This window comes from Tamandua tetradactyla, chromosome 18, assembly GCF_023851605.1.
Source record: "Tamandua tetradactyla isolate mTamTet1 chromosome 18, mTamTet1.pri, whole genome shotgun sequence".
Lineage (NCBI taxonomy): Eukaryota > Metazoa > Chordata > Mammalia > Pilosa > Myrmecophagidae > Tamandua > Tamandua tetradactyla.
Genome location: NC_135344.1, coordinates 12,355,603 through 12,369,088, shown reverse-complemented (window position 1 = coordinate 12,369,088; position 13,486 = coordinate 12,355,603). Strand labels below are relative to the sequence as shown.

Here is a 13,486-nt window from a genome sequence, read left to right as displayed (position 1 = left end):
AGGTAATAACAGGATACTATGAACAACTTTACACTAATAAATACAACAATTTAGATAAAATGGACAGGTTCCTGGAAAGACATGAACAACCAACTTTGACTCAAGAAGAAATAGATGACCTCAACAAACCAATCACAAGTAAAGAAATTGAATTAGTCACTCAAAAGCTTCCTAAAAAAAAAAGTCCAGGACCAGATGGCTTCACATGTGAATTCTATCAAACATTCCAGAAAGAATTAGTACCAACTCTCCTCAAACTCTTCAAAAAAATCGAAGTGGAGGGAAAACTACCTAATTCATTCTATGAAGCCAACATCACCCTCATACCAAAACCAGGCAAAGATATTACAAAAAAAGAAAACTACAGACCAATCTCTCTAATGAATATAGATGCAAAAATTCTCAATAAAACTCTAGCAAATCGTATCCAACAGCACATTAAAAGAATTGTACATCATGACCAAGTAGGATTCATCCCAGGTATGCAAGGATGGTTCAACATAAGAAAATCAATTAATGTAATACACCACATCAACAAATCAAAGCAGAAAAATCACATGATCATCTCAATTGATGCAGAGAAGGCATTTGACAAGATTCAACATCCTTTCCTGTTGAAAACACTTCAAAAGATAGGAATACAAGGGAACTTCCTTAAAATGATAGAGGGAATATATGAAAAACCCACAGCTAATATCATCCTCAATGGGGAAAAATTGAAAACTTTCCCCCTAAGATCAGGAACAAGACAAGGATGTCCACTATCACCACTATTATTCAACATTGTGTTGGAGGTTCTAGCCAGAAGAATTAGACAAGAAAAAGAAATACAAGGCATCAAAATTGGAAAGGAAGAAGTAAAACTATCACGGTTTGCAGACGATATGATACTATACGTCGAAAACCTGGAAAAATCCACAACAAAACCACTAGAGCTAATAAATGAGTACAGCAAAGTAGCAGGTTACAAGATCAACATTCAAAAATCTGTAGCATTTCTATACACTAGTAATGAACAAGCTGAGGGGGAAATCAAGAAACGAATCCCATTTACAATTGCAACTAAAAGAATAAAATACCTAGGAATAAATTTAACTGAAGAGACAAAAAATCTATATAAAGAAAATTACAAAAAACTGTTAAAAGAAATCACAGAAGACCTAAATAGATGGAAGGGTATACCGTGTTCATGGATTGGAAGACTAAATATAGTTAAGATGTCAATCCTACCTAAATTGATTTACAGATTCAATGCAATACCAATCAAAATCCCAACAACTTATTTTTCAGAAATAGAAAAACCAATAAGCAAATTTATCTGGAAGGGCAGGGTGCCCCGAATTGCTAAAAACATCTTGAGGAAAAAAAACGAAGCTGGAGGTCTCGCCCTGCCTGACTTTAAGGCATATTATGAAGCCACAGTGGTCAAAACAGCATGGTATTGGCATAAAGATAGATATATCGACCAATGGAATCGAATAGAGTGCTCAGATATAGACCCTCTCATCTATGGACATTTGATCTTTGATAAGGCAGTCAAGCCAACTCACCTGGGACAGAACAGTCTCTTCGATAAATGGTGCCTAGAGAACTGGATATCCATATGCAAAAGAATGAAAGAAGACCCATCTCTCACACCCTATACAAAAGTTAACTCAAAATGGATCAAAGATCTAAACATTAGGTCTAAGACCATAAAACAGTTAGAGGAAAATGTAGGGAGATATCTTATGAAACTTACTATTGGAGGCGGTTTTATGGACCTTAAACCTAAAGCAAGAGCACTGAAGAAGGAAATAAATAAATGGGAGCTCCTCAAAATTAAACACTTTTGTGCATCAAAGAACTTCATCAAGAAAGTAGAAAGACAGCCTACACAATGGGAGACAATATTTGGAAACGACATATCAGATAAAGTCTAGTATCCAGAATTTATTTTTGTTGGATAAAGTCTAGTATCCAACAACAAAAAGACAACCAACCCAATTACAAAATGGGAAAAAGACTTGAACAGACACCTACCAGAAGAGGAAATACAAATGGCCAAAAGGCACATGAAGAGATGCTCAATGTCCCTGGCCATTAGAGAAATGCAAATCAAAACCACAATGAGATATCATCTCATACCCACCAGAATGGCCATTATCAAAAAAACGGAAAACGACAAGTGCTGGAGAGGATGCGGAGAAAGAGGCACACTTATCCACTGTTGGTGGGAATGTCAAATGGTGCAACCACTGTGGAAGGCAGTTTGGCAGTTCCTCAAAAAGCTGAATATAGAATTGCCATACGACCCAGCAATAGCATTGCTGGGTATCTACTCAAAGGACTTAAGGGCAAAGACACAAACGGACATTTGCACACTAATGTTTATAGCAGCATTATTTACAATTGCAAAGAGATGGAAACAGCCAAAAGGTCCATCAACAGAAGAATGGCTAAACAAGCTGTGGTATATACATACGATGGAATATTATGCAGCTTTAAGACAGGATAAACTTATGAAGCATGTAATAACATGGATGGACCTAGAGAACATTATTCTGAGTGAGTCCAGCCAAAAACTAAAGGACAAATACTGTATGGTCCCACTGATGTGAACGGACATTCGAGAATAAACTTGGAATATGTCATTGGTAACAGAGTCCAGCAGGAGTTAGAAACAGGGTAAGATAATGGGTAATTGGAGCTGAAGGGATACAGACTGTGCAACAGGACTAGATACAAAAACTCAAAATGGACAGCACAATAATACCTAATTGTAAAGTAATCATGTTAAAACACTGAATGAACCTGCATCTGAGCTATAGGTTTTTTTTTTGTTTTTTTTGTTTTTTACTATTATTATTACTTTTATTTTTTTTCTCTATATTAACATTTTATATCTTTTTCTGTTGTGTTGCTAGTTCTTTTAAACCGATGCAAATGTACTAAGAAACGATGATCATGCATCTATGTGATGATGTTAAGAATTACTGATTGCATATGTAGAATGGTATGATTTCTAAATGTTGGGTTAATTTCTTTTTTTCCGTTAATTAATTAAAAAAAAAAAAAAAAGATGGGTAGGGATGAGCCTGGCCCTGGCACCTTGGGTTAGATGATGACTTCCTGACATAAAGGGGCAGAAGCAATGTAACAATCAAAGTATCAGTGGCCAAGACAGTTCAAATGGAGTCAAGAGGCTTCTCTTATGCAAGCTTCAGCTAAACATTGCTAATTGCCATGTGTTTGCCAAACCCCAACCAACATCATCAACAACATCATTCCTGTAAACCCTAAAGAACACCTAGGGCTCATCTAAGCTCCTACAAAAGTTGCACACACTAAGTTTACTTTTCAGAAGCCTAAGGCCAGATAAGTCATGAAACCCAGAGGTGCCAGTCTAAGAATATCAACCAGTTCCATCCCCCATCCCATAAAGTCGACATCCTTTTCAACATGCAAAAAGTTAAAATGGGCATAACTCAAATATCCCTAAATATTGGAAGAAGGCGGAGTTAAAACAGAGAAATTAGGGTTTAACAAATGAATATGACTATTGAATCATTATATTGACACTTCTTTTTAGTCTCCAGTGTTTTGGAGCAGCTAGAAGGAAAAACCTGAAATGTGGAGCCGTGACACATACCAATCTTTTAAATCTGTTCTATAACTAATTGTTACAATGTACTTTGAAATGTATTGGCTTTTTTTGTATGTATGTTATATTTCACAATAAAAAATGTTTTTTTGTTTTTTTTTTACAAAAAGAGGGTCAGGTTTTAGGATAATGAGCACAGTGGCCCCAGATGATGTAATTAGAGGTGATCTTATTACTGAGCATGCACAGATTGATTGCATGCTTAGTCACAACATGTATGTAAGAAAATGGCAGCTTTAATATGATGACGGATGTGATGTAGGGTATTATAATAAGGTATAGGTGACTTTTAGGTTCAAGTCTAAGCTATTGTGCATGTCAGATGGGCCCATTTTGGTTACAGTTTCATTTATCAAAATAACTTCGGACTTGGGGTGGGTCAGTTCTGGGCTGACCCAAGACTCTTCATTAATAAACATTAGGAGCTGCTTAAGTGATCACAAGATCTAAAGTAAAAAAACAGGATAAATGGGTACAAATGAAGGTTAGTCACAAAGTTTTTATAATCACAAGGGCCCAAGATAAAGGCCATACAATCATTATTGTATTGTATCAAGGCAGCTGGATTACAGCTCAGAGATTTCAGGTATTTCCCTGAATCTATTCTAATATACCAGAAAGTAAAAAAGGAACATCTGTATAATAACTCTGTAATCACAACCACCCCTTAAATCATGACTTCTCAGTTACAGCCATACAATATCATTCAGAGACATAAACCAGGTATAAAACAGGATTGTCTCGTACATTTCTCACTATATCCATAAATTAGACCTTTTCTCACAACACCTCACTAGGTAGTTAGTGCTTTGAACTTAGAAAAACCTAACATGTAAATTGACTTACAGGTTTGTAACATTTCTTTAGAAAGTGTTGCTGTTACTTCTAGAAGCTGCAGTTCTGCCTATCGGCTCACTAGCAATAGAGAAAGTTTTTTTTTTTAAGTTTTTATTTTATTTTTTTCAGTAAATGTTCAAGAGGCTAGAGATTTGGCTAGAATAACTCCAAAGAACAGTCCAAGGAAAAATTACACTCACTTATAGAAAAGGGTAACTGCAAGGTCAGCGCTTCCTAGAAATGACATTTTAACCACGGCCAAAATAACGATGGTAATAAAACATGTTTGTGCTGTTTCATATTTTTTAAAGATTTTTTTTGTGGCTATTATGGAATGAAGCTCAATTTTATATTCACGATTTAACCCCTCCACCTATACTTTATAAGCCTCTTTATTCTACATTCTCTTCAGCTTCACTGAAATTTCATACAAGCAGTACAAAATACAGCACATCATTATAAACCAAGGAGGAGCATTTTAATTACAGTGATTTTGAATTTCAATTTGACCTCTACTAGTTTGAAAAATTACTGCAATTCAGTTGTAATTTTTATTTAATACAGTTCTAGATAAACCAACATAACTTTGAGGTATACAGTAAAAGTAAATTCACTAAAATTATTTTTATCTTGTTTTATCTTATAAATTGAAAGTCAGTGTATTTTAAATGTACATGTGTGGAATCTTAGTAATAAAATGATTATATAAAACGTTCTATAAATTCACATCTTTGCTAAATGAAAATTACAGTCTTCAACTGCCTCCCATCCATAAACACGATAAAAATTACTGAAATTTTTATTCTATTTCCTCGGAGTTTATAAAGGCCTTTAACTGTGTCTGAAGGTCTCTCAGATGCTAATATAATCAATACATAGCCACTGTAGGTTAATAAAACACATTTTTTTCTTGACAAAAGTGTTTACTCCAAAACGACATTTAACAAACTTACCGAACCACCTACCCAGGCAACACACAGCAATTCCTTTTCATTGATCACTTCAATGCAAATATAAAATAATGGCATTCAAAGGAAGCAAAGATTTTTAATTTTGTTGTATAGTATACAACATAAATTACATATGCAAAAAAGAATATAAGGAAGAACCTTGCTTCTGAAGCAGCAGCTTTCAAAGAGATTTAAAATACAATTAATTTCATTTCCGATCTTTTCTCCAGTGGGTCTGTTTCTGCTGGCTTCCTCAATATCAACCAGAACAGTAGGCATAAGAGATTAGGAGAAAACAAAATATACAGTAGGTAGAGTCCCCAAACTCTAGTGAATTAAGTTTAAGAGTTTTTTTAAAAAAGCTCAGATGGAAGTGCTCTGGATGAAAACATCCAGACAGTGGAAATGAACAGAATTCTGTCCCTGTAACAGCAAAATGTAATAGGAGCAGCAAGGGAGGCCAAGAATTTCTGCAAGATTTATGTGGTTTTTGCCGTCTTGAAGCACCGAGTTCTGCAGCTGAAGAGTATATAAAAAAGAAGGGAGCGAGGCAGGGGTCTTATACTAGTTTTGATTGAGAGATTTAAAAATAAATAAATAAAGCACCCATAGAAAAAGGGGCAAGTTCCAAATACTCTAAGCTTTGCGGCAGCGAGGTGGTTTGCCACAAAAGTCTTCAGGAAACCAGGAACACAGGCCCCCAGACAATTATATCTGCTCATGAAGATCGCATCCCGGTAACAACTGTCTCTGTTGGAAGAAGATTGACGTTTCCCCATGTCTCAATGTGGGCAGTGTTTTCCTCCTCACCTACAACCATCACTGAGAAATTGGTTTTCAGAATCTTCCAGAAAGTAATCGTGTCTTCAAGCTTTATGGGAAAAAAAGAGTTTCCCTTTGAAACGATACTGTTTCTTTATGCCAGCTTCCCTACGCAAACACAGATCCAGCCACGAAAGCTTTGTCAGGGCCAGATAGTTTTGCCATGCTAGTATATTTGTGGAAACACTTCCTGAATCCAAATATAAAGATCTTTATGCAAATGTAATAAAAATGAGAGTTGTTCACTCCTTTTGCATAGATACAGGTGCAACTGGGAAATGGTCGTCTCCATTTTCCTTCTCAAACAAGACAGGACCTGCCAAAATTTCTGTAATTCACATAGTAATTGCACTATTTGGCAGGCACGGTATTTAATATCACAAAAATATTCACTGATGTGCTAAAATGGAAAATTACAAACTTAGAATCTGCATGGACAACATGAGAAATTGGTTTTGCTTCCCTTAAGATTTTCATGAGAGCTGCAACTTTGACACTGAAATGCAGCTTTTGTCAAAATGAGTAATGAATCTTTCAGAGATGAATGATCACATTATTTAATAATGACCATTGTGGTTTCATGATGACCGAAGACAGTTTTATTTAGTTTCACAAACAGTCTTCTTTGTTCACCTCCATCTAAAATTTGGACATATCAGATATGGTCTCCTTAATTGGCTAAATTGTAGAGCAGAAGTTTTTCCTTGTATCCTCCTATTCTTTGATCTGCTTTCTTCCTTCCCTGTCTCCTCCCTCTCACTTTTCTACCCTATTAGCCTGTATCACCATTTCCAACTATCATTGTTTTCCTTGTATTCCATCTGTCTTTATTTTTCTTGTATTCAAATTTAACATGACTATTTAAAAAAATTATAAATGCCTCAGTGCCTGACCCCTTTAAGAGAATTTATGTACTAAAAAATAATTCTCAAAATAGGAAAAAATCAATATTAAAATACAAAGCTGTTATTGAACCATCTTCTATACCTGTAGAACGCTTGGCTTGGGCATGGTGACGAAAATTCTAGATAGAGCAGGATGGAAAAGGGAAGAGATTTCCCTGGCACTTTTTACTTCTTTGTGGCTTTTCATTTATTCTACTGCCAATTACACTTCTGGACTCTGGTGATATAGAAGATTCTAACAGTGGGGAGAGAGAGCACTAACCTAGGTCCATTCTTGTATTCACTTAAGAGTTGATTAACTAGAGCTGCCTTGGAACATCATCGCAGCCAACATTTGTTGGTCACCTCCCCAGCTTCTGGGCTCCCCTTTTCTTCTTCTACCAGAACTATGAATTTCCCAGTAATGTGTTTTGGCTCTACCCCCAGCTCCAGAAGTAGAACCTTTATCTAACTTAAGCTATTTCCTCCTTTCTGGCCATGGTGTTATTTTAATGGAAAAAGAACCCAATTTATTTGCTCTATCAAAGAAGGAAACTTCCCCCCAGACATAAATAGGATTGTGAATTGCCAAGAGTTATTAGCAGTCATCTTGAAAGTACAGTGAGAGCCTGCATGAGAACGAGGCCAACACCAAGGAAGTGACTCCAACACCATGGAAAGGGATCCAGAAATCAGTGTATGCCCATACTTAATTCTAGATAACATTTTAGCCCCGGTAAATAGCCTTGCTGAAGCTTGAACTTCACCTGGATTATTCCATTTCATGATTCAATAAGTTCCTGTTTATGTATAAGCACATCATTAGAGTCAGGTTTTCTGAAACTTTTCTATTAAGAATGTTTTCTAGGTTGTGCAGTATTTTTCTTCTCAAATGAAACAAATGGAGTCAATCTGGGGAATGGGTAGAAATTGTCCAAAGGTCTCATGTACTAATAGTCATTATTAATTTGCTCAGACCAAGAAAAAAGCTTATATTATCTGGTCTTTGGTCTACGGGAGAAGGTAGGGTAGTTGACATAAATATCCTCTCTTGCAACTTCCAAGGGTGGATTGGTAGAGATGGCACTTCTGTAGTTGGCTGGCTGGAAAGACAAACAAGAAAGGATTTCAACAGTGCACCGCATTTCAGGAGCTAACAAAGACATTCAAACTATAACTCTGGCCTGCTATCAAGGCCTTGATACAGGTCAAATTCCCATTATGATCAATTTCATAATATTCTCTTCAACTTATCAAATTTTTATTAGTAATCACATTCTTGATTTGCCAGACTCTGAGTGAGACACATATGAAAACTAACCTGGTTAGTGCCTGCCATATTGGTTCATGAATTACCTGTTTGGGCATATAGCTCCTTTTCCCAATATTAGGCTATTCCCCAAATCTTGTGTATGGAAAATTTCATATAATATTTTTCCATTGTATGTACCTATTAAGGTCTTTTGAATGAATGTGTTAATTAACAAATATTTTTAAATATAGTGTCCACACTTGAAAAATAGGCAATTCCGAACACAAGGAAAGAAATTAACAAAAGCTGCCCTTCACTGCAAAGATGATGCTATGCAATCATTCATGTTCTCCATTCCAACCAGAGAGGAAGAATGAGAGAGGGATCCTTTGATGGGCATTTGGACATTTAGAGTAATTTTGGTATTTACAAAAGAAAGTAAAAGGCAATTTCAAGCACCATTGTTATTTATATAGTATGCATAAACAAAACAAAAGAATTAAGGTGGTTTAACATCTTTATCTTTCACAGTTTCACTTGCTATCTATTTTTCTAACCAACTTTTAAAATATTATCAAGATTCTACAGGAACCTGAAAAAGTTAGGTACCTAATGCAGAGAGTTGTAAAGCTGCTTTTCTCCCTGAAATTCACAGAAATAAATTTGGTTTTGGATTGGATTAAGTGGGCAATTGCTAAGGATGAAGAGGGGACCCAAAAATTGTACAGGACAAGAGCACCATTTTATTGACTGCTGGGATGGCAGATGAAACAATTTAAGGCTTCTTGACTCTTCTGAAGATGTTGTCAAGAAGCAAACCAAAAATCATTTAGAAAAATTTTTTTTTCTTTTTTGCAAAGAGCAACTACTTAATTTAAAAAAAAAACAGTAAATCTGATAGATTACTAAGAGTCTAAAGCACACGTATCGAATTGTTAAAAATTCTAAATTTGACTTGTGGGCCAATTAGCATGCTTTGTTCTATGTTGCAAATATTTAAATTGAAGAGAAACTGATGTAATTTTGAATAGCACTTGGGGAAAATATTTTATTGTGAAATTTCATAAAACTGAATGCATATTAAAGAGAAATAGCTTATCAATAATAGAGACAATGAGCATAAAAATAAACATCCCTCTCATCTGCAAACCCAGAGGATGTTTCTACTATTTTAATAAAACAATAAGGGACAGTAGCAAGGTAGATGAAGAGGAAAATTTGATGGTTTCTCAAACTGCAACCCATAACAAAAATCTTTTGCTTTATAATCTAACTTGAGCACTCATTGAATAAATCCATCCAAAGGTAATAATAACCACAAATACCATGTTTAGGGTCCTTCTATATGCATGGTGTGCTTCTGGGTCTTTCATGCCATTTAATTTAATTTAATCTTTATAGTAACCTTATGACATAAAAAAATATTATTGTGTCTATTGCACAGATGACAAAACTTATCCAAGTTGACACAGCTAATAAAGTAGCAGAACTGGGATTTGAAACAAGGATGTCCGTATTAAGAATCCATCCATTACCCATTCCATCATGCTGTCCCTCCAACCTCATGTGCAGTTTGTTGATTATGATATGTCAATGTAATTGCTATTAGTAAAAAGAAAACCTGATCTCAAAGGGTGTCAATAAAAACAGTGTAGTTCAGATAATAATTGTTTCTTTAAATAGTTGACACTTAGATTTCAGGCAACTGCATGACCTGGCTATTGAAAGGAGAAATAAAAAAAAGGATTGCTAACTGTGAAACAGACTGACTTTACAGAACTTTTGCAGGGCACAAAAGGGGAAAAATTATAATTTTGAAGAAACTTACCTTATTCTGTGTATCATGTAACTCCTTACTTAGAACTCTTTCCTGTCTCCTTCTCCTGGGAATACACATTCAAGACAGCATATTAAGAAATTATACTTAGCACTAGAATCAGTTTAAATACTGCATTCCTCACCTGCCCATGTGCACTTACTAAATAGCTATCCACAGTTGCCTTATACACACTGTTTTAGTCTGCCAAAGCTGCCAGAATGCAATACACCAGCGATGGACTAGTTTTTAATAAAAGGGGATTTACTTAGTTAAAAACATATAGTTCTTCAGAGGAAAGGCAGCTAACTTTCAACTGAGGTTCTTTCTTATGTGGGAAGGCACAGGGTGATCTCTGCTGGCCTTCTCTCCAGGCCTCTGGGTTCCAACAACTTTCCCAGGGGTGATTTCTTTCTGCATCTCCAAAGGCCTGGGCTGAGCTGTGAGTGTTGAGCTGCTTGGGCTGTGCTGCATTGAGCTCTCTCATTTAAACATCCAGTTCAATCAAACATCATTCTTTGCAGTAGGCACGACTCCTAGCCAACTGGAGATGTAATCAGCGACACTGGCTCATGCCCACAGCAATAGAACTAGGCACCTGAACCTGAACCTAACTACCACACATATTTACCCAAAATTCTATTGACCTATATTGTGTTACATTTTCCTTACCTTCTCCAAGGTGGGACAGGCAACTAAATGTGTATCCTGCCAGTGTACATTAATACTTGATCTCAAGGATTTACTGGAGAATGGCTCATAGTGGGTTATTACACAGACAGTTGATAGCCCAAGAAACTGAAGCAGAATGAAGAACAGCAATAGCCCAAATTCTCATGGTTAGCTGGTGGAGAGACCAGGATTCAAATCCACAGCCCTCCTCTAGACATTGGGCTCTGTTAGATCTGGAATCATTTCTTTGTGGTTGAATGGGCCATCCGGAGCCAAACTATTAAACCACCCTCCACAATTCCAATGAAACCTATGAAGACCTAACTTCATGGTGAATCTTTGAAAATGCAAATGAAGGAGAAAAGAGGCAATTGTAAGTAAACGCCAATACCCAAGCATAAGAAAAGCAGTATGATGACATGATGGAATTATCTCCCCAAATAAAAGATACTTATTGAAAAAGAGAGGAGATGAATTAGATACAAAAATGTAGGTGATTTTTTTAAATGATGAGATTATAATTCCTTCATGGAAATTTTGAAAACCAGGCCATAATCTCTAGCCAAGGAAATGTTGCCCAGGTGATGGATATTAATGGCCCCTTCTAGATGTCATCACAAAACCTGTCTTTGGTCAAAAGCCAGATGAATATGGTTAAAAAGAAAGGTCTGTCTAGTAGATGACAGTGTCCAAGAGTCATTGGGTATTACTATGTACAAGACGTTGTGAGGTATTCTATATAAAGTTACTTAATTCTTGAAAGAAATTATAACATAAGTGATAGCCTCTTTGACAGCTGAGGGGACTGATACACAGATCTATGACTTTTGAGCTTTTGTTAACTCATGGTCCACAAGGCTTGTTATCTCATGATATAAAATCAACTTTCTCAAATACATCCAAATTAAAAATAAAATAAGCCAAGAGGATGCAAGGTGATGAAGACAAGAGAATATAGAGTTTAGTGACACATGATCTGCATTGAACTTATGCTCTGCAATTTACTAGCCGAGTTACTGACATCTCTGAAGTCCAGTCCCCTGTCTCTACAATAAAGATAATACAAATATTATGGTTTGTTCTAGGTTGACCAACTGTTCCAGTTTGCCTAGAACTAAGGAGTTCCTGGGATGTGGGCCTTTCAAGGCTAAAACTTGGACAAGTTTGTCCCCCTACTTATATGGAACATCGAAGTAGACAAGGAATGTTAAACATGTGTCCAACATTTTGCAGGGGCTCACTAAATGTGAAATTTCTTCCAACAAACACAGGTATCAATCTACAGTCTACATTTTGGCTCCTCTCACATTTACTAGTCCTGTGCACTGTGCCCAGCCCTGTCCACTCGATTCCGGTACTATTCTAATCTCTAAATGCAAACACAAACAAGGAGCAGTGCACTGTGCACAGAGGTGCCCTGTGTGAGGTGAGAACTCGGTTCCGTTCAGGCACGCTGACTGATGGGCTGCTGTCCAAGCCACTACACCGGAAGCTTCAGGATTACTTTCAACAGTCTCCAAGAGCGCGTTCAGAGGTCACTGCTTAAGCCCTTGGGTCATTTTCAAAGCATTTCCAACTGAAGTAGCAACCTCAAACCTTAGGGTGAAGGTAGATAAAACCAGTGCTTTCTCCTCTGTGGCCTTCCCCCATCATGATGCATCCAAGTCCATTAATCTTCTTTTTACCACATTCAACCAAGTGGCAAAATACATTCTACAGTCCCATTCAGCTAGTCACGTGAAAGGGACTAGCTAAATTTTCATGAAGCAAAATCCACCACGTTCGACATCTGTGACCCTCCGGAGAGCTGTTCCTGCTGCTGTCCCTTTTGGTCGTGTCGCCCGTGTCCCCACGTGAACCTCCCGTCAGCTCTGCCCTCCGCATATTTTTTATCTGCCAAGGTGAAGCTCTAGAGAAAGGCTGGGTATCGCTAACACCCCGGCTTCCTTACCTCAGTTTGCTCATTTCTGATTGGGGGAGACTCGAGAGTGGCCGATGATGGAGAGAAAGGTAAAACGATCTTTTTGGTTTTTTTAATTTAATTAGACAAGTGCTTATTGAATATTCATTGTTGGAAAGATTTATGCTAAATGCTCCAAAACACCAAAAAAAAGTGAATGAAACACAATCCCCGCTGTTTGGATGAAAATAATGAAAACACGAAGCAGAATGCGAGAGCAGCAGCTAAGGAGAAGCTGTCCTTCTGGTTGGTGGCACCAGTCTATTTGCAGGGAAGGCGCCCAGGACAGAGCTCAGAGGGGCGGGGGCCCTGCATCTCAAAGGCTGCTCAGGGTTAAGGCCAAATATGGGAGAAACAGCATGTCACTGACACACCACCTGGGAAGAGAGCTGAAAGTGTTCAAAGGATAAAGTTACACTTTTCACAAAATCTGTCTCCTCTGGGAGGACTAAGGTAGAAAATTAGGCTTGAAAACGAGGCTGGGGTCAGAACCTGGCACACCCTTGGTGGCCAGTTTAATGAGCTGTCACTTACCTTGGTGGCAGTGGGGAGATAGGAAAGGGCTGTAAGCAGAGAGAAGGCACGGCCAGTCTTGCTTTTAAAAGAGGAATCGTGAAAAAGTGGATGGGTTAGAAACTGAACTCTTATTT

General features: G+C 37.1%; 1 protein-coding gene across 3 annotated transcripts in view; it reads right to left on the bottom strand.

Annotated features, from left to right (window-relative positions):
* Positions 1 to 2,970: 2,970 nt before the first annotated feature.
* The window catches only part of CD226 (CD226 molecule), a 106,718-nt gene continuing 96,202 nt past the window's right edge, over positions 2,971 to 13,486 (bottom strand). For all 3 annotated transcript variants that reach the window (XM_077135255.1, XM_077135257.1, XM_077135256.1), the window contains exons 6-7: positions 10,217 to 10,271; positions 2,971 to 8,239 (exon numbers count right to left, since the gene is read on the bottom strand). In XM_077135255.1, the coding sequence (XP_076991370.1) occupies positions 8,132 to 8,239; positions 10,217 to 10,271 (163 nt within the window). In that variant the 3' untranslated portion in view covers positions 2,971 to 8,131. The remainder of the gene's footprint in view (positions 8,240 to 10,216; positions 10,272 to 13,486) is intronic.